This window comes from Ips typographus, linkage group LG9 (genome assembly GCF_016097725.1).
Source record: "Ips typographus isolate SLU linkage group LG9, UJ_Ityp_2.0, whole genome shotgun sequence".
Lineage (NCBI taxonomy): Eukaryota > Metazoa > Arthropoda > Insecta > Coleoptera > Curculionidae > Ips > Ips typographus.
Window position 1 is genome coordinate 5916242 of NC_138430.1, and position 20911 is coordinate 5937152.

The 20911-nt window shown below is 34.4% G+C and overlaps 6 protein-coding genes across 8 annotated transcripts; 4 read left to right on the forward strand and 2 right to left on the reverse strand.

Moving 5' to 3' along the window:
* Positions 1-69: 69 nt before the first annotated feature.
* On the forward strand, positions 70-10004 carry Wnt4 (Wnt oncogene analog 4). Of its 3 annotated transcripts, none has more exons than XM_081987167.1 (4): positions 70-395; positions 8662-8895; positions 8946-9319; positions 9545-10004. In XM_081987167.1, the coding sequence occupies exons 2-4, from the start codon at positions 8684-8686 to the stop codon at positions 9928-9930; spliced, it is 972 nt and encodes a 323-aa protein (XP_081843293.1). In that variant the 5' UTR covers positions 70-395; positions 8662-8683; the 3' UTR covers positions 9931-10004. The 3 variants fall into 3 exon arrangements, with proteins under 3 accessions (XP_081843293.1, XP_081843290.1, XP_081843291.1); XM_081987164.1 differs by lacking the exon at positions 70-395 and adding an exon at positions 6664-6905; XM_081987165.1 differs by lacking the exon at positions 70-395 and adding an exon at positions 8105-8201.
* A 564-nt stretch (positions 10005-10568) lies between these two features.
* Gmppa (GDP-mannose pyrophosphorylase A) lies at positions 10569-12045 on the forward strand. The gene has a single exon (XM_081987161.1). The coding sequence runs from the start codon at positions 10727-10729 to the stop codon at positions 11996-11998; it is 1272 nt and encodes a 423-aa protein (XP_081843287.1). The 5' UTR covers positions 10569-10726; the 3' UTR covers positions 11999-12045.
* A 106-nt stretch (positions 12046-12151) lies between these two features.
* On the reverse strand, positions 12152-14622 carry LOC145734063 (protein asteroid-like). Its single transcript, XM_081987150.1, has 2 exons — positions 14604-14622; positions 12152-14496 (listed from the first exon to the last, which is right to left on the reverse strand). Exon 2 carries the CDS (start codon positions 14438-14440, stop codon positions 12212-12214), a length of 2229 nt encoding a protein of 742 aa, XP_081843276.1. The 5' UTR covers positions 14441-14496; positions 14604-14622; the 3' UTR covers positions 12152-12211.
* A 148-nt stretch (positions 14623-14770) lies between these two features.
* Positions 14771-17234, forward strand: LOC145734075 (plasmolipin). Its single transcript, XM_081987178.1, has 5 exons — positions 14771-14928; positions 15222-15362; positions 15440-15612; positions 15860-15956; positions 16015-17234. The coding sequence occupies exons 2-5, from the start codon at positions 15225-15227 to the stop codon at positions 16159-16161; spliced, it is 555 nt and encodes a 184-aa protein (XP_081843304.1). The 5' UTR covers positions 14771-14928; positions 15222-15224; the 3' UTR covers positions 16162-17234.
* Positions 17235-17370: 136 nt separating this feature from the next.
* Positions 17371-19714, forward strand: LOC145734064 (protein asteroid-like). The gene has a single exon (XM_081987151.1). It carries the CDS (start codon positions 17429-17431, stop codon positions 19535-19537), a length of 2109 nt encoding a protein of 702 aa, XP_081843277.1. The 5' UTR covers positions 17371-17428; the 3' UTR covers positions 19538-19714.
* mRpS11 (mitochondrial ribosomal protein S11) lies at positions 19636-20464 on the reverse strand. The gene has a single exon (XM_081987173.1). It carries the CDS (start codon positions 20330-20332, stop codon positions 19727-19729), a length of 606 nt encoding a protein of 201 aa, XP_081843299.1. The 5' UTR covers positions 20333-20464; the 3' UTR covers positions 19636-19726.
* Between the last annotated feature and the right edge of the window lie 447 nt (positions 20465-20911).

Here is a 20911-nt window from a genome sequence, read left to right on the forward strand (position 1 = left end):
TTCAATCTTGATAGCAGCCTTGGACCAGTTTCAAGCGTCCATCAAAATTGTCGAATACATAAATTTCAGTCGATCCCATTCACCCTAAACGAATCTATTGAAACAGAAATTATCTCTATTGACATCGAAATCTGTCCAATAAATATCCGTTTACCTCACAGAAGCCAACAACCGTACTGAAGAGTTTTATCTCCTGGTGCACAAGGGGGATAACTACAAAAGGTATACGGCAGGGTGCGAACAAGCCCGGAATGGATCAAAAGGTTTGAAATCGGCGCCGACGAAAGGGCCTGAGCTACCATGGAGGTGATGGGGAAGCGAGATGGGTGGCGCTCTAATGGTTCCGTTGGCCTACTATAATACACCTACAGGCCTCAAACATACCAGCCCATCAGGTAAATACTATTAATTCAGGCTGGGTTGACGCTTAGTAGGTCTTAGCACCAATATCTTAATTTTGTACCGTAACAAATTCAAAGTGAAATACCCAAAAGTTGAATGAATTGAGAAATTATTAAAGGTCTTCTCAGGTATAGAACGCTAAGATTAAGGGAGTAAATTGAAAAGGACAGAAAAAGCGGTCATTAATTAAGGTTTAAAAATATGAGTAAACAAAACTAAATTCACTGTAGTTGATATTTCAGAGACATGACTGCACGATTAAACGAGAAACCCTTCAGATAATTGTCACCAAGAAAATTAAGCGATCATTATAGTTACGGCTAGGCCTGATATAGACATTAGTCGAAAAAATTGTGACGTGAAAACCCGAAACCACCTTGAAGGTGCAAAAATCGAGCGTTCAGGTAACGCGGACAACTTCAGGGGACTAATAGCACAGCATAATGCGAAATTAGCTACGTTCGGAGAGCTTAATGACAGACTTGGGCCGATACGGGTGTCAAAATTAGCCGGGAGATGCCTCGAAGGTACATCTGTATCATTATTGAGACTTGAACGTTGCCACGTCTATTTCAATTTCCCTGAACCCCACTAAGTAACCGAACTTTCGGTCAATAAAAAAGTAGTCAAACACGAACACTTTAAAGGAAAAGCGTTTGAGTTGCCTTTATAATATCACCCATTACCAACTGTATTTACATTAGTTATATTTTTTTCTAATTTACAAGACTTTATAATAGAATCAGAGAATGAATGTGGCAACGTTGTCCATGGACCACACGCGCTGTAACAATAGCCCAGTAAATATACTAGTGATGGCCATTATAATTTTTTTTCGTTTCTTCATCAAAACCCAAAGCAAAACACACCTTCGTGGATAATTTTTTTTAAAAGCTTAATTTTAAAAGGACGACCATAAAAATTTATTATACGAAACGAGATGAGTTGAATGTTTATTGGAGATACAGTAACGAAGAATTGATCATGTGACTGTAAAGAGTGTCAAGTGACAAATTGGTTAATCGTATCAACACATTCTGACGTTGGCTGAATAAAATTCTTTTTTAAAATATTCTTTGAAAACTAGTTGGCAATGCTATTATTATATCCTTTTTAAAAATTTTGGTGTAAACTGCAAATTCTTCTACTACTACACTTACTCATACTTTTTTTAGTGCAGTAATGAAAAAAGTAAGTAATTTACTATATTTGTGAGTATAATCTGAACATCCAGTATAGTCAGTTTTCTTCTGGTTCCACAAAGAGTATTGCAAGTTTGTGGATGACAATTTCATTTGGAAGAAAAGTGCTGAAAACAGTTTTCTGCAAAGCAATCCATTATTTTCAGTGCAGTGTGCAATAATGAAAAAACAAGTAATTTACTATATTTGCGAGTAATTTGAATATCCAGTCTACGTCACAGTTTCTTGTAGTTCCATAAAGTGTATTGCAAGTTTGTGGATGACAAGTTCATTTGGAAGAAAAGTGCTAGTTTTCTGCAAAGCAATCCATTATTTTCAGTGCAGTGTGCAGTAATGAAAAAACAAGTAATTTATTATATTTGCGAGTAATTTGAATATCCAGTCTAGTCACAGTTTCTTGTAGTTCCATAAAGTGTATTGCAAGTTTGTGAATGACAATTTAATTTGGAAGAAAAGTGTTGAAAACAGTTTTTTGCAAAGCAATCGACAATTTTCAATGCAGCAATGTAAAAAACAAGTAATTTAATATATTTGCGAGTAATTTGAATATCCAGTCTAGTCACAGTTTCTTGTAGTTCCATAAAGTGTATTGCAAGTTTGTGAATGACAATTTAATTTGGAAGAAAAGTGTTGAAAACAGTTTTTTGCAAAGCAATCGACAATTTTCAGTGCAGCAATGTAAAAAGCAAGTAATTTACTATATTTGCGAGTAATTTGAATATCCAGTCTAGTCACAGTTTCTTGTGGTTCCACAAGGTGTATTGCAAGTGTTTGCATGACGATTTAATTTGGAAGAAGTGTAGTACTGATCTTCTTGACACATGCCTGAACATAGAAGGCATAAAGAAGCGGTTTAAACCCATCCCCGGTGCTCAACATTTCGGAATAAAAGCGTTTTCAACTCACCGAAGGAGCCGAGGATTAAGAAGAATTAAGATGGCATGATACGGCTATCACGACCGTTTTGGGAAAAAGGATACGATTGAAATGCCGACGCCGCCGCCTTTTGTGAGGGGATTCTTCTTTTTTTTTTGAAGAAGCGCCCATTCAGATGAACCCATTAAACTTGTTTGTGTATGTTTTGTATGTTACAGTCAATGGAGGGCCCTTAATCGATGCTCGTATCATCAATAGCCCGTGTCGTGAAGTGGAAAATTCGATAATGATTACCTACAATTCGTGAGAGAGTGTGTTTACTTTTCTTCATAGAGAGGGAGTGAGAAAGGAATTTATTCGTGCAGGTGTTAGATTAGTTCATACAAAAGGAACAGAATTGTTCATTAGGAAGAATGCTTTATGTTAGCTTGGTGGTTCCTATTAACAGTACCTAACCCATCGTTTGCTAATTGAATTTAAAAGAACAAAAAACTGTGGTAAAAGTGAAAAAATTGGCACACTCTGTAACATAAAATATGACAGGAATTATTAAAGTTCCATTCAGGGTACTCTCACGTTTTATATAGCCAAGCTTTTCTCCAAAACACCTTCGATAATTATTTACAAAAAAGGTGGTCGGACCTTTTTCTTTGACGCTCGGCCACGGTCGCATTCCCGATTCGTTCTGACGATCTGTGTGGCGGAGGCTGCGACTAGCTAATTTGATTAAGGCCACACTGTATAAAACAATTCCACACTGACAGGCACGGTCATGAAAAGGGTTTGCGGTCCCCTAAAAACAGTGCCGTAACCATACAAACATTGCATGAAAATATCCTGAAATGTTGACACTCGAACGCATCAAAAGTCACTTAAATGTTGAGCAACAAAAACGTTCACTCTTCAGTAATTAAAAACAGTCACAAAGGTAAGTGTAAGTCATTTTATTGACCCGTTTTCCGATTAATGATACGCCACTGGTGCGACAGAAAATCAATTTTTGATTAATTCTTCAGTCCGGTTTTATCATGCTGATCGATGAAGATATAGAATGTCGATTGAGCGCAGCGTGAAGAATCATCTGTCTACCGAGCGATCGTACAATGCTCTGTGGCAGATACACAATAGAAATTAGACGGTCTTTTTATTAATGATCTGCCGTATTATTAGGGCTATGGTCGGCTTAATAGGTAAATAACACAGAAAGAATAAAGTAAATCTACTTTTTAATACAGTGCTTCCTGGTAGATGATCTTAGGATTCAAACAGTGAGCAAAATGCATCAAGGATCAAACTATTAAGAAAAATTTGATACGTCCTTTATTTTAATAGTTATTTGCGTTATAAGGGAAGAAAATACAAGCGGAGGGTTATTTCAAAGTTCAAGGGTGCAAAAGGCATTTTATTCCAAAATTGCACATCTAATTTTTTTACGACCAATGTTATGTAAAATTATGTGTGTGTGTAAAAATATGTTATGTTAAATTAATGTTAAGGAGTTGTAGTTACCAAGGATATGTTTGTCAATTTGACAAGATATTGTCAAAAACTAATTTTGCTTTTACTGATGGCAGTTTTCCTCCCTAGGGAGTAATATATGTATAATGAATGTCATAAACTTACTGTATCCCTTTCTGAGATAAATACCATTTTATGTAAAATTTGACATTTTCAGTTTCCAAAACAATTTTAATTTACACATATCAGAAAACTGTTTTTCTTGTTTATCGTGTGTTTCGTCGTTGAATAAAGTTTGTTCTAAGAGTCAAAAATAATGATACGGAGTGGTGAAAAATTGTCCGCCCAAAATTAGTTGTAATAAAAAAGTGCAAAAAATTAAGTTCTTCCAATGGAACGAACACCTTATTTTCTCTAATTTTATTCTCTGTTTGTCACAATTACAATGTTTCAAGTTTTGTATAAATATTTGGTCCTAAACCCTGTATAGTAATTTATTGAGCAGCATTTTGACAGCAGGATTTTAGCACTCGCTGCGACTTAGTTGAATACCAAAATTGAAAAACCGACAACTATACACTTGACCAATTGTATTTTCTCGTAGTTTTGTCAACAAACTACCCTTAAGCCGTGTCTTAAATCAGCTCTGGTGGTATAATCCCCAACGGAACTATTTAAGACAGTTAACTAGTAAATTATACCCAAAGTTCTCAATAGGAAGATTACTGTTTACCAACAAAACCGTTTAGTTGGTGTAATAAGGTTTCTACGAAAACTCCGTATAACCCAACACTTTTTAGGACGGTTGTAAATAAACTGGGCAGATTAGAAAAGATTTGTTTCGGCACTTATCCGCAAAACAAGTAGTGGGAAATATGATCATTGTTAACTTCTTAAGTAGCTAAGTAGTACCAACTGACAACAATAAACACCACCTAGAAGGGTTGTATTATTAGTTAAACCAAATTACTTTACAGGTTTACTATACACCGTATAATTGACTTCCCAAAAATGCGGTTGACCGAGAAGAAATAATCGTAAATTGTTTTCTTATCAAATCATTAAGTTTGGTATAGAGAGGAGCAGACCAATTAGGTAGCGTATTCGACAATTTCAAGCATAATATAGTCGTAAAAATGGTGAAGACTACCGGCTTACCATAGGGTGGTCCGAATTTGTCGATAATCTTTCCCAATTTGGGATTTTTTTATCTTTCTCTCTGTTAATTAGACCGATAAAACAACGACACCTTGTCCAAAAAATACGATAAGATACCTTGGAGGTATTCCTATCCTTTGTTTACTTTTTACATACCTATAGGCTGATGGAACCCTTCCCATATCTAAATCACCTTGGTGTCTGTTTGCATAACGGTAGCGACCTATAGAAATTTTCTTGAAAAACGACCAAGTTTATTGCGGTTGTTTTACAGCCCTATAAAACCGCCCCCGTGTATAGGTGGTCTAAATTTTAACACCTTTAAGTCAGTTATAGGTTGTATTTTTCCCTCTAAACTCACCAGGTAATTGAAGTGAATCCAACTTGCTTTAAAACTTTAAACTAAAAAAAAAACAATTAAGGGTGGTCACTAATAAAGTAAGTAAATACGTTTTATGGCTTGGGAAAATAGGGACGCACGTCCATGTGAGAATTTCAATTTAGATTTTTGTTTGCGCTATTAATTAACGGTTTTTAGGGCTTTTTTAGGTGTACACACAACTTCAGTATCACCCTGGAATTTTTCTGTGAGGAAAAAAATACCGCAAAATACTCGACCGATCTGAGAAAAACACGGGCGCGTTCAATATTTGCCTGTTTGTTCGGGGTGAAAACTTTTCGTTTCCCCTTTTCTTGCGATTCAAAGACTGTTTGCTTATTTTACAGGCCCAAGTGACATTGGACAAATAAAATAAAACACGGACAATCCGTAAAATACATATTTGAACGCACTATCGACTTTTGGAGTGGCCTGTTTGTCTTTCGGATCGCCGATGGGAGGCACTATGGGCAGGTAAATGGTAAATAACACCGTGGTCAGAAGTTTTCAACTGTTTTTTTTTTACATCGGTTTCTAGATGAAAGCAGTTTTTCTGATGTTATTTACTGTAATTTGTCCACTGTGTAGTATTTGTGGAAATTACAGCACTGTTGGTAGTTTGCGATTGGTCAAAAAAACGAATGAACTGACGTGAAGTCTTGCAAAAGGCATTACTCAAAAATTTAGAAGTCCTCTAAAACATTTCATTTTTTTTTTCTAAGTTGCTAGACGCCTTTAGAAAAACAAAATTTATGATGTCATACCATTTTTAGTAGCAGCAATCTCCAGTTTGATTCTAACATTGACTTCTTGTGGCTCACCCTGGATATTCTCGATTGGCATGTTTTTCCATAAGTTGTATATTTTTTAAAATAATTCAGGGTTGCAGGACTTTTTACACACATCAGTGTATAGCGATCAGAATGTATTAACAGAACTCAGTATTTAAGGCAAGTTAATTCAATTTAGTGTATTGTTATCCGTATCTTTTTTGTAATGAAAAGTTAAATAGAAGAAATAAATTCTCGAGATGATTCTAAATTGTATCTAAGCTAAGATTTAACTTAACAATCATGTTTCATCAATAACAGTTTAACTAAACAATGGTAAAATAAAAAAGTAAAACAAATACACGGACTGGTGGATATACTGAGTATTAGCAGAAACAGAGAGAGGCTCGGAAATCACTGACATCTATCTCTCCTGGTAAACACCCTCGCTTGCCCAGTTCAAACCTGTTGCGTAAATCATCCGAGGTTGTCATATCCATTTCAGCGATCACAAATGTTCACCATTTTGTCGGTGCCGCACCGATAACACACTTTTCCGAGATGTAGATCGAAAATGGATATTTTTTCGTGCAAGTTTCTTCAGTCCGCGCTTATTTTGTGTATCTTCACCTTTATTTTTGGCTGTTCTTCCCTAGACAAGTGAGTAAATATTTTTTTTTTCATTTACTAACTTTGGTTAATTTAATTATTCTATTGTCAGTTGATGGTTTATTTTTAGACAAAGATAGCTAATTGAATTGCATCTTTAGACATCACAAACGTAATATTTGCGGATAACTCAACAGTGGATAATTTGTGATTGGTCAAAAAATTGGCAAACTAAAAGCTGATATTTTGATCAATCACAAACTATACGAACAGTGATTTTGAAATTCAAGATATATAGGCATATTGAAAACTAGAATTTTATATACAGGGTGATTCAGGTTTTAATACACAAATTTTAACCACGTATTCTACGTCCAAAAATAATCCGAGTTTGCTCTATAAACTATATTAAATGCGTCTTTCAGGAAATACAGGGTGTTGAAATTTTATAAAAAAAAAAATGTTGCCAATTTTACGAGCAGTCAATTCTTTAGTCCAAAGTTGCAGAAAATGCATTAAAGTCGAAAGAATTATTATAATTTTTTTGCAATGAAAACGGTGTGTTGTAAAAAATATTTTTTAAGAGACCTTTTTCCTTCAAAGTTAAACCTAAAATGAAAAAATCTATTTTTATAAAAAGCAGTGGCATACCTTTTTTTTCTTAAAAATTATCAGGTGACTTATTACTACGCGCGCCACTGCTGGAGATAATTTAATTAAAATATGTATAGGCGTTTTGAAAAAAAAATGGATTTTGTGTTTTTTTTTTAAACTTCAACACCCTGTATTTCCTGAAAGACGCATTTCCGGGATATAATTTATAACTGGGATTATTTTTGGTCGTAGAATACGTGGTTAAAATTTGTGTATTAAAACGTAAATCACCCTGTATAATAGTTGGGTCATTTCTGCATTTTACCACTATGCTTTTTAGTTACCTTAAGTAAAGTTAGTAACACGGTTAGCCACCCAAACCGTTTATTCAAAGTTTATTAAGATTAAGTATTTGAAAATTTGGAATTAAGATAAATTCGATGCGTGCTACATTTTTTAAAAATATTTTCATATTTCTGGCACTTCCAGTTTAATCGAAAGTAGATGTCAACTTGCTTATTTTAAATAAGAGGTAGATTTTTACATTTTTGAGTTCTACGTCGAATTCTAGACATGTTTCATGTATAATGTCATTTGCCAATCAGTATCCTTTTTTGAGATATTTACCATTTTATGTGAAACTTGACATAGACATTTTCGCATATCAAAAATCGTTATATTCTCAGTTTTTCTGTTGCGTTACTTTAAGCAAAGTTTGTTCTAAACGTGGGTGCAGAAAAACATGGGGAAAAGGTAATACAGGACGGTCAAAAATTAAAAATGTCGGTTCTAAAAAGTTACTTAATTCTCCAGGGTGATTCTGAAAATAAACAAATCCAAAGTGGAGATATTTTACGTTTGTTTTATCGGTATTTTTTAAACAGTCTCAAATTTAATTAATGAGTAAATCCATTTTGCAAAATAATTAACTCTCTTTACTGCCTTTCTGCGTTTTTATTGGTCGAAACTTCCTTCGGTTAATTAAATATACTTAAAGACCACGCCTTTATTAATGCACTCATTTCCTTTCGACAGGTTTTTCGAATTAGAGATCATCAAACAACGGAAGTCAAACAGTCTTAAACAAATGTTTGTTTTTAATTCTTGGGGCCGGGGCCGTAAGACTCAGGCCCTAATTAGCATACGTGTGTTTTTTTTTAATTTTTACATCTATTAAAATGTTTATTGCCTACAACAAGTTAATGTTTTGCAGCACGACAACAAAAAACCACACGATGGGCAGCAAAAAACGTTCGATCGTGGCTCTTTTGTTGACTAGCAATGCGAGTTTCTTTGAACCACCATTGAGAAGCGAAAAAAACATGATGTGCAGATGGTTGAAAGGGCAGCGATTGCAAAGAAAATTGTGTCAACAGAAAAAGTGGTTGCCGGCAATTTTGAAGGAAACCAGAGAGTTAATTTTGAATACTTGCCAAATGGAGTTCAAGTGAGTTTTGGCGTTCAATTTCCAACACGAACAACAAGAAAATGTTTCAGGTTTGAACAGTGGAATTGCTCAACTTCACACATGAAGAAACTGTTTAAGAAACTATACAGGGAGACAGCCTTCATACATAGTTTAGCAGCTTCAGCTTTTGTTTACACAATAGCTGAAGCTTGTTTGAATGGTCACTTGGAAAATTGCAAATGTGCTAGTCATGCTAATCGTGATAGACCTCGTAAAGAAGCTGAATCTGTTTGGGGTGGTTGTTCCGTCAATCCAATTTTTGCTTCGAGGTTCGTGGAGAAATTTCTACAGTTAAAGAAAAAAGGTGATAATCCAAGTAACATTATGAAATACAACAGTCAGATTGGCGTTAGAGTAGCTCGGAGAAGCACGCAAATGGTGTGCAAATGTCACGGTTTATCAGGTAAAAACTACATTACTCACTGTTCCAGGAGAAGTGACAGTAACGACATTATGTCTTAGATTAGTTCTCTTTGATATTTTAGGTTTGGGTTCACGTATAAAAATTCGTAAATAACTTCAAATTTTCTTAAAAAACGAACGACAATTATTACGTCACTGGCACTATTTCTGGGACGGACTTTACAAAAAAAATTTTGATTAATAATCTTTTTGAAAAAATTCACAGGTTCATGCACCCAACAAGTATGTTTCGATCGACTAAAACCGTTCTCGGCGGTAGCCAAAAAACTTAAAGAATCATACTTTCACGCTATTCCGGTAGAACCTGACAACACCCTTCACTATTTCCCGAAATATCGACAGAAAAAACAATTGTTATTCATCGATTCCACGCCCAATTACTGTGACTGGCACAAAAGTTGGGGACTTTCCATAGCAGGCAGACAGTGCAAAGACGTGAACAATTGCGCCACTCTATGTTGCAGCAACAGCTACGTTAAAACCATCAAGGTGGTAAACGAAAACTGTAAATGTCAATGGCGTAACGACAGCGTTTTTGAATTGCACTGTAACAAGTGCCCTATAGAACTGACCGAGTATTACTGTGCTTAAAATATTTAACTTTTTTTTATACACAACACTTTAACCACCGTAATATTTTAGAAATAAACATTTTAACATTAAAATTGAGTATAGTTTTATTCCACCACGATATTAAAAAGTTTTTGACAAAATGAGCAAAATTTTTTTGTTAGATTTTTTACTTTTCTTTTGTTACTTGTTAGTTTTAAAAAGATCTTGATATTGTTACAAAAGCACGTTTTTTTACAACAATACTCTTTTTGTTTAGGAGTATAGCAGACTGTGATAGAAGTAGCAGGAGATTAGTTTTCTTGACAAATGGCGAATGCGCCAAGTATTAGGAGCAAACTGACCCATCTCGATTGGCGTTTCAAGTTAAGATTGCAGCGCCATTTGAACTAAAATCCGGCAACACGTCCCTAACCTAACATTATAAATAATATGACACTGTCGCTTCATATTTATGAAACCTGTCTTAAATTCCTAACCAAAATATGCCAAAGTCAACGTAAACAAACGGAGAAATGAGAGCTGGAATGCCCGAAACTGTTTTCATAACTGATCACTAGAGGGAGTATCTCAATTGTTAGTGTTTTTTTCTTGCCAGAAAAGAAGACTCTTCTCTTCTTTTTCTTGAGTTTGACATGTTGACGCAAACGACCCTGAAAGTCTGAAATTGAGGTTATAGAAACCGTATTTTTCCGATGCCAAATTAAAAATTTCTTATCTGTTTTAATAAATCCCGCATTTATTTTATTATCAGAAATTTGCCACATATGACGGACACGTAACAACAACAACACATAGACTTAGTGCAATTTTAATCATGTTGAAAGCCGTAATTTTGATAGGGGGTCCTCTAAAAGGCACTCGATTTCGACCACTTTCTTTAGACATACCTAAGCCTCTTTTTCCTGTGGCGGGGCTACCAGTAATCCAACATCACATTGAAGCCTGTACTGCCGTAAAAGAGTTAAAGGAAATCCTAATTATTGGATTTTACCCAGTGACTCAACTTCAGGAATTCGTTAATGACATGCAAGTAAAGTACAATATTACTATAAAGTATTTGCAAGAGTTTATTGCACTGGGAACCGCCGGAGGGCTTTATCATTTCCGCGACCAAATTCGTTCCGGGTCACCCAGTGCTTTTTTTGTTATTAATGGAGATGTGTGTGCAGACTTTCCATTAGAAGAACTGTACCAGTTTCATCATGAGCGAAACGCCACAGCTTTAGTTACTGTCATGAGTACAGAAGCAACTCGACAGCAATCTTTAAATTTTGGTTGTATGGTTACAAATAAAACCACTAATGAAGTGACTCACTATGTGGAGAAACCTAGTTCATATGTGTCCACTTTGATTAACTGTGGAATCTATGTATTTTCCTTGAAAATCTTCAACATAATTGGTGAAACTTTTAATGTCAAACAGGAAGAATATTACAAAAATGGAAATGGAATTGCTGGTAAAGACACAGGTTATCTTCAGTTAGAGCAAGACATACTAACACCCCTGGCTGGCAGTGGTAAAATGTTTGCCTTGCAAACATCAAAATGGTGGTCACAGCTCAAAACTGGAAGTTCTGCTATCTACGCCAATCGCCACTACCTTAACCTGTACAAATTAAAACACCCTGAAAGACTTGCAACTGGAAAACAAGCTGAACTTTGCACAATCATTCCAGACGTACACATTGATCCTACAGCCGTTATTCACCCAACTGCGGTAATCGGACCAAACGTATCAATAGGGCCTGCAGTTCACATTGGAGCTGGGGTACGAATCAGAGAAAGTATTATCCTGGACTCGGCACAAATTGAAGAAAGAAGTCTGGTCTTGCACAGTATTATAGGGAGAAACTCGCGGGTGGGAAAATGGGCGCGAGTTGAAGGAACTCCATGTGATCCTGATCCCAATAAACCATTTGCAAAAATGGAAAACCCAAGGCTGTTCAATAATGATGGAAGACTGAATCCTTCAATCACAATTTTAGGCTGTTCAGTTAGTGTTCCTTCTGAGACAATTTTGTTAAATTCCATTGTTTTGCCTAACAAAGAATTGTCAAGAAGCATCAAAAATGAGATAATACTTTAAGAATTTACTATGAAACTTAAGCATCTAATAAACGTTTTTATTTCATATTTAGTTGCTGTTTTTTTGACAGTATTTTGCCAAAACCATTTACTTACCAACTTATCTCAAAAACTCAGCTGCCCTATCAGTGCTGAAATCAGTAATTATAATAAATAACATCATGTTTTTTATTAACATATTCAAAATTACACTGTTTTGCTTATCAATCCATAATCATGAAACTCCTAAAATAGAGTAAAAATTGTTTGGATCTATTAATGTAATGTCATTATTCTCATTCTCAAATGAATTCAAAGATTGTTCATTATCATCTAAAACGTCAACCTCACTGCTGGATACCTTCTTTTTCTTCCGTCTAGACTTTTTAGTGACACACTTGTTAAGCTTATCAAAGTGACAAATTACAAGTTCAAACACTTGTTTAATCCCAGCCAAAACACTGGGGCACTCTTTCAAAAACACATTCAAATACTCTACAATACTGCTTCTTTTTCTTAAATTACTGCTCATGTTGTATAAAAAGGTGCCATCAAACATTTTATGAATTTCTAAATTTGGAAATGGATGTCCTAACAGTGAATTCAAGTATTTCACATGCAAGTATACACTTTGGATTTGTGACAATGAATGCACTAAAGTTTTGTCATACAATCTGTAGTTGATTTTTAGTTTTGAATCCATCTGAAAGTAGGAAATTACCTTGTCCATAAAAACCACACAATTGTCTTGATCCAAAGTGTGGAAACTTGTAAATTGTGAGTTTACATTTTTACCTTTTAATTCAACCAGAAATTGAGCAAATTTCTTGTCAAATGTCTTGGAAGCCCTACAAAAACCTACTTTTAGGTCCACATAATTAAGTATAACAAAACAAATCACACTTGAGCAAATTAGAGCTTGGTCAAAGTTTCCTTTGTCCACAGCATACTTTAAGGCTATTAAGAAAAGGTGCCACTCTAAAGGCACTGAACTTAGTAAATTGCTGAAATTATCACTGTCAATTTGTAACAGTGTCAGTATAAGATTTTGCCTAGATGCTTTATCAAAATTGTTAATGTCATCTACAGAAGGAATGTCAATGTCAACTAGTCTAGGCAATATTTTACACTGAATTTTACCTTTGCCCATCCTGAATGCTATGCTTAAACCTTGCTGCTCAACTGAAATTGGACATAAGATTTCATAAATAATTTGGATTAATCTTAAACTTATTGTATGGGAGTCTTCAACAGTATTGTCTTCAACTTGTGGTACACAATAATATTTTTTCAAACTTACTAAATCCATGAAACATGCTGGATACAGGCACTGCCTATATTTATCTTGGAAACTACTAACTGTTGGTGGTGAATTAGTTTCATCATTCAAATCAATATCTGTTAAGTCTTCATCACTGCTAATTTCTTCAAAATCACTTGTCACATCATCACACTCCTCAGTCTCAGCAGAATCCACTAAATCTTCCAAGTTAATTTGTGGAGGATTGTACAACCCAACTGATTCAATACCAAAATGTTTCAACAGAAATGGATCAACTTCATTGTACCCTTTTAATGCAGCCTCTATTTTTCTTAAAATGAGCTGTCTCCTAACTCCCTTAAATCTCCCCAAAATAGTCCTTAGAGCACTTTCAACAGTCTCATTCTGCAGCCACACTATAACACTTTTGATTCTCTTTTGTTGATCACTTTGACTGCTACTGCATTTCTGAATTTTTAAATTTCTGAAAAATGGTGCAAACAAATTGCCCTTTATATAGTCATTACCAAGTAAAACACTTAGAAGTGGTAGATTCTCTTTGGCCAATCCTCCATAAGCTTCCAGGAAGTTTTCAATATGGTATATCTTACATGATAAGTATCTGTAGGGTAGTGAAGGACTTTTCACTTTGGCTTTTTTTGGGCAAATATCCACAGTAGAAAAAGGAATGTATAAACAACTCAGTATGTAGTAGTCAGAGTCATAACTGATAACAGGACAGTTTAAGGCTTGAGCAATGGCTGCAACCTGTAAATCACCTTCAAACTCACATCTGGCAACCTTCACCCCTAAACTTAGGACTACATCTACAAAAACCTCTCGTAAAAACAGCGGAAAAACACTATCACTCCCTTCAGTCACTGCACTTAATGAAGCTGCAGTATGAATCTTATTCTTCATTCTACTGATAACAGTAGCCAGTTTTCGTTTCTCATACCCACCATCAAGGACAACATAAGGAGTAATGTTGCACTGACTTAGGGAATCGAAAAATGCCATCACCACTCGGGCAAACTTGTCGTAATCACCTCCAAAACAATCATTGCATTTAGAATGCCATTTGTATAGGTTTGATGCTATGCTGTTGCCGTCCAAAACAACGTTGGTGTTGTACAGTTGATAGTCTTCGAGATACATATGAGCCCGATTGTTGATGAAAGTGGTTAATCCCCGAATACCCATCTTTGTATTTGTTTAAACTGCTTGTGAATTCTATTAACAACATTAACCATAAAGCCCTAAACAAAAACATAACCTTTAAATCAAGATATCATGAACACATGTTGTTTGTAACTTCTTCTTTTCATTAAATCAGGCAATAGTAAAATCTCTGTCATATACTTACCTAACAACCTACCATTATGCTTTCCAAGTCCAGGGTCTGTACCCCGCAAGTATTCCACGATATTCAGGACTCAGGACAAGTTATTTTACGCTTTGAAACACCTGAAAAAATCACGTTATTTAATAATAATTACCAAATAATAATGTTGTCATTATTGGCTGACAATTGACGTGTATGATTTGCTATTGCGGTATTGCGCATTCGAGGTTACCCAGTTATGTTATGTTTTACGCCTACATACCAAAGGAGGTTGCAAAAGGTGTTTATATTCACCAATTTACTCAGTTTCTAAAAATAAAAGTGTGTAAATAAGCTAATAGAGCTGGTAAGTTTTGCATTGTAGCATCCTGTTCAATTTTTGAGGAAAGTAGGGCTTGTCAGGTGGTTATAAGCTAAAAAACCGTTAACACCTACTCAGTTTTGATATCATTTATCTTATTTACCATTTATATTTACCTTACAAGTCATGTTTTCTTTAAATAATTCAGATTTTGGGTACTACTGAGTCTAATTGATTTTCAAGACCTTGTTACCAAATATAAATATGTAATTTTAGTATTATTAATATGGATAAAACTGATAGCAATAATAACTGATAATAGAATAGTGTTTTTTTAGGAAATGGCTGATCCTGGATTTCCTGGCCAACACACCACAACCACCACAGTCAAATCCTCAAGTACAGTGGTAGACACTACCATACGATATGACTCTTCATATATTAAAACTATCCCAGGTTATTTAAAAATAGCTCAAATAGTAGGTGAAGGACCACCAATTTAGGGGGTTTACAACATAATTTTCTTCAGTTTTTTTGATATTGTCAACAATTTCAGGCTTTAAATTTGCTGGGATTCATTTGCATTGAAGCTAGTGGAGTTTTTTCCTATCATTCTAGAGGATCCTGGTTTATTTTTGTTGCATTGACTGGATTTTGGGTGACTGGGTTCTTGCTTGCATTTTATTTGTTCCACATTGTGGAAAAATTCTATAAAATACCATGGCTCAAGTGAGTATACATTAAAGAGAATCTATAACAACTATTAAACAGTAGGTCGTGGAATTTTGATAAATGACATTTGACATTCTAAAATGAATACTGGTGTATTGCCATACTGTTTTAATGTCATTTATTAGAGCAGGATACAGGTACATTAGTTTTGCCCTCAACTTGCCAGTAAAGGGTTAATTGACAGTTAATTAAACAAAAGAAATTGCTTGACAAACATTAAATGAGGCATTTTCTTTGTTTTTAGATTTGAGTTTGGGTATTGTGCTTTATGGGCAGCATTGTACCTTATAGCAGCCAGTTTAGCAGCCACTTTTTCTGTTGAAGGCTTTATTGCAGCTGGGGTAAGCTTCTATTTTGCTCAATTTATTCAAGTAAATGCAAAACAAATTGTAACTGTAGTTCTTTGGATTCTGCGCTATGGTTGCCTATGGTATTGATGCTTTCCTAAAATGGCAAGGAATCCAATCTGGCCAATTGGCCCAGGGTGAAAGAGTTATAAACAAACAAACCACAGCAACCTTAACCTCACCTTCTGCTTACCCTTAGAAAAACGCTTTGTTAATAGCTTTTTTGTTGAATGGTCAACTTTCTTAAATAACTTTTGTGTTAGCTGAAGTAGGCGCGTCTAGAGAAATTGTGTTCACTAATTAACATATGATGTTGTTACCTCGTTATCTATATTTTTAGTTGTTAATATTTTTATCTTATTATCAATTTATTTGGGTTTAGTAATGGGTTCAGATAAGGTAATTTTATGATTGACCAATGTTTAAGTTGTTTGTGGTCATCTAATGAATGATATAGTATTTTTTCCCATACATTCTGACACTATTTACACATATTTTTCAAGTTATGTTATGAAGATTCGGTAAATTTTAGACAGTTTTATTATTTAATGGAGTAACCCTTGAGGTTGCTGATTGTAAATTACATTGAATAATCATGGAATCTGCAAACAATTTATTACCTTATTGTAAGGGTAAACCAAATGTGAAATTCAATTTTTGTGCCTTTAAATGCAATCATATCACGCATGAATATTTTGTATTTTTTGCAAATTTTAAAACTACAGGAGAGCCCATCATTGTTTCACTTTGTAGAAAGCGGCACTTCCAGTACTTTGAATCTCATCCATATAATTCACATCTTGTCTACAAATTAATGGATTAATTTTATGGTATATACAACATATTTATAATATAAACATTATAAATGCCTTTTACACTGCTAAATGTCATAGTACACTCGAATATTTACTTTATATAATTAATGATATTTTTACATACAGGATAGTGCCTTAATTAGGGCATATAAGGGTTTTAATACTAGACACCTACATACATTTTTTAGGCACCTTTTTGCGCACCGTATTGTGACAGTTAGTTAGGTTAGACTCCATCTGCTTTTTATAATGAGAAATTGTATACCTAATTAACAGTAAATATAATTTATAATCATCTACAACCATTATTTGTATTAAATAGTTCAAATTTCTATTCACTGTATTAACTATTGTATAATGAGGAGTTTACACATTTATAACAGCTAGATATACTTTTATATTGTATTATCATCTGCATCAGAAAGAAAAATAATTACATAAATCACTTTGACGATAACGATACTGTGTTTTTTTAGCATTTTACCTTAACTATTATTTTACTACCAATCGGACCATTGAGAAAAAAATTATATGAAAGTTACTCAGCAGTATATGAACCATTCGGAAGGAAGAGAAGACACTACACCATAACATAACCTCAATATTTATTTGTTGACATGGCATTTGATAACAAATTGTAAACACAAAAAAATGGGTATCCAAGGATTTGCAAAGTTTATAAACGATAGGGCTCAAACATACTTCGAAGACTATCAGCTACGAGACTGTAACCTGATAATAGACGGTCACAGTTTGTCATGCCAACTGTACAATTGGAAACACTGGCAATTTGATGCCAGGTCAAATAACTGTTATGGGGGCGACTATGATAAATACGCGTATATCGTTGAAAATTTCTTCGGGATGCTCAAAGAGGCCAAAGTGAGACCCATTGTGGTGTTTGATGGTGGTTTTGAGCAACGCAAATTGCCTACAATTCTGCGTCGAATGCAAGAGAAAATTGTTGTGGCTAGTAAACTGGACCCAGTTATGGAAGTCAAACAACCTGGTGACGTTGTTTTTCCGCTGTTTTTGCGTGAAGCTTTCAAAGATGTCCTTAGGAGCCTGGATGTGCAAATGCTAATGTGCCAGTATGAAGGAGATACTGAGATTGCAAGTATTTCTAAAAGGCTTAATTGTCCAGTTGTAACTTTTGACTCTGACTATTTTTTATTTGGTGTTCAGTATATTCCTTTTAAGACTGTTGCTAGTAAAGTGACTGCTGTGGAAAATTGGAGGACTGGAAGCTATAAATACATTTCCTGCAAAATGTTTAAGATTGACAAGTTTTTAAGTAGTTTTTCTGGTTTGACTTTAAATACTTTACATTTGCTCCCTGTATTATTGGGTAATGACTATATTGACTGCATTCTGTTTAAAAATTTTCTTCAGTCTATTGATGCAGGTGATAATACCAATCAAGAAAAAATTTTAAAGGTACTGAATTGGCTGAAAACTGTTACTCCTAAAGTTGCTATACAGAAGATTTTAGCTACATTTGATAATAGTGAACAAAGATTATTTGTTTTAAATAAAATTGAAAAAATTGTGTCTTCATACTATTTGGTTGAGGGTAGATTGTTTAAATATATAAAACTTGCTTGTAATAGTAAAATAAAAAGTGAGAACAAAATCAATTTTACTGAATTAAAGAATGATTTGCAAAACTTACCATTAACATCAAACAATAATGAAGTAAGTAGTAAAGCAGAACCAACAAAACCCAGAGAAGATCAATTCAACTTTGAGGAAACCCATCTGGAAAAAGAAAACACATCAGAGAATACAGTTTCAAAATTGTTTTTGAAAAACTATACCAAGGCTGAGTATCCATCATCTTTCATGGACATTTTGACTCAAAACCGGTATTATTGCATACCGCAAGTGGAGGATTTTGATGATAGTAATTGTCACCACATCTCCTTTTCCATACTGAGTGCTATTCATAAAATTTTAACTGATTCCAAAGGCACTAACTTTACTATAGTAGGGAGGACTGAAGGTACTAAAGTGGAAAGTTTAGTCCAAGAGGCTTTTACCATGTCAGTCCCCTCATTGGAGGAAATTGAGCAGTTACCTTTACAAGGCCGCAGAGACGTTTTATTCAAAATCTTGACCATTGAAGATGCTTTTTTGTCTACTTTAAACAAATTTCCTACAGAGTGGCATACATTTTTAATCTCACTCAAATATACTACTTCAAAAATTTCTTTAGAAACTCCCTTAATATATTCATTAGTTATAGTTTTTATTATATTGAACTACATTGATCAAAGGATCGGTTATTACCGATCTGTTGACAGATATAAACAAAAGTTCAAATCTTTTATGCAGAAAAGGTATCCAGTCCAAGACAACATACCATTCAGAGTAGACAAAAATTGTTTCTACTACTTTCTCACTAATGACTGTATAGTTTTTATGCAAAAAGTGGTGCATCTTTTTACACTAAATTCAAATGAAACACCTGTAAATTTTGACAAAAAATTGATACACCAGATGGCACAAATCCAAAGTGTTTTACTGCACATAAAATATTTAAATGCTTTACTAAAGTTTCCTTATCCAAATTTAATTGTACACCAAGTGTTGGACTGTACTTTTGTACACAATTTAGCAAAGAAATTGAAGGAGAAATCAGATGACAGCCAGTATTTGAATAATTTTCTTGAGGACTGTCCTACACTTTTAGCTGGTATGAATTATGTTCTCGATAAGTTGACTAAAGAAGGAATTGTATACACTGAAGATTTAAGTTGATTTAGTAAAATGCATGTTTATGGTTGAACTAGAAGTTTGCTTTATCAATGTATTTTTGTGATGTTTTTAATTATTTATGTGAAAGGATAGTAAAAGGATTTGTTTTATAATTTATAAGACTTTTATACCACTTTATATTTAATACAAATATCTATTATAAAGAGTAGTATTTTTTAATATCTGTTTTATTTACAACTTTCTCTGCTTCCTTGGTCTTGGTGGATTCCATGACACCTTAGTATTATCAGTTATTGATACAATGTTCAAACCAGACATCTGCAATCCTTTTATACTGGACATCCTTCCTGGGCCTAAACCTTGGACCCTCACTCTTACCCATTTAACACCTCTCTCCAAAACTTTAGTGCCAAATGTGATGGATGTAGCCTGTGCTGCTATATTTGTACCTTTCCTAGTGTTTTTAAATCCTTCAATCCCACAAGATCTGATCAGGTGCACTTTGCCTTTGTCGTCCGTTAAATTCATGATTGTGTTGTTGTGGGTCACCCGAAAATTCACAATGGGCAGGTTTTTAAAGGGGATGCCTCCAAATAGTCTATTTTCAGAGTCAGCAGTGGGAAACATTTGCAGTTTATTCTGAAGCAAAGAGTCGATTCCTTGGGCTTTTTCACCTGCAGTTCCCTCGTCGATTGCTGGCATCGATTTAAGCATTTCTTTGCGATCTACTACGTCTCGAAAATGGGGCACTGTGAGGCTGATTGTTCTCGCCCTGCAGTTGGTTATGGGTTCAAGGCAAGATTTAAGGAATACCGAGTTTAGAACGTTCCGATACATTTTAGGTGCTGTTATTTAATACAAAATTATGTTCTTATTAGTTATATTGCTGTATTATTATAATAAATTAATTAAAAAATCATTTTCTTTTTAAGGGCTATCCTATCCTAACCTAAAAAAAATTTGGTTATGGCTAATGACAGCACAGTATGACAGATGACAGATGTGAGATGACAGACAGTGTATATCACAGTACACCATAAACCTATAAAGTCCTAAAGGAAGGAGCATCGACATATTATTTTATAACATAACAAATCCAGAAACATACATCTTAAAATATTTCAGAAACTTACTAGATAATAGAGATAAAGTTAAATAATTATTGGTGACGTTGGTCGTATCGTTTGAAAATTTTGGAATGGATTAAAGTAGATTATAGGCCGCCATGTTTAGGCAAGAATTTAGCTCTAAACGCAGGTTTTTTCTTTGAAAACCAATAAATACAAAATGTTTAAAAATAAATTTTGTCATAGTTGTGGGCTTAAGTTTAGTATTGACTAATTAATCTATAAAGTACACAAATCACCTTGTGTAAATGTCCGCTTTAGGCAATTCGCCGTTCAAGCGTTCAAGTCT

Coding starts and splice junctions, on each gene's coding strand:
- Wnt4 (XM_081987164.1), top strand. CDS start 6,820: ATGGATATTTTTTCGTGCAAGTTTCTTCAGTCCGCGCTTATTTTGTGT. Junction 6,906..8,661: donor GGCTGTTCTTCCCTAGACAA/GTGAGTAAATAT, acceptor AATGTTTTGCAG/CACGACAACAAAAAACCACA. Junction 9,320..9,544: donor CAAATGTCACGGTTTATCAG/GTAAAAACTACA, acceptor AAAAATTCACAG/GTTCATGCACCCAACAAGTA.
- Gmppa (XM_081987161.1), top strand. CDS start 10,727: ATGTTGAAAGCCGTAATTTTGATAGGGGGTCCTCTAAAAGGCACTCGA.
- LOC145734063 (XM_081987150.1), bottom strand. CDS start 14,440: ATGGGTATTCGGGGATTAACCACTTTCATCAACAATCGGGCTCATATG.
- LOC145734075 (XM_081987178.1), top strand. CDS start 15,225: ATGGCTGATCCTGGATTTCCTGGCCAACACACCACAACCACCACAGTC. Junction 15,363..15,439: donor ATTTAAAAATAGCTCAAATA/GTAGGTGAAGGA, acceptor CAACAATTTCAG/GCTTTAAATTTGCTGGGATT. Junction 15,613..15,859: donor TATAAAATACCATGGCTCAA/GTGAGTATACAT, acceptor CTTTGTTTTTAG/ATTTGAGTTTGGGTATTGTG.
- LOC145734064 (XM_081987151.1), top strand. CDS start 17,429: ATGGGTATCCAAGGATTTGCAAAGTTTATAAACGATAGGGCTCAAACA.
- mRpS11 (XM_081987173.1), bottom strand. CDS start 20,332: ATGTATCGGAACGTTCTAAACTCGGTATTCCTTAAATCTTGCCTTGAA.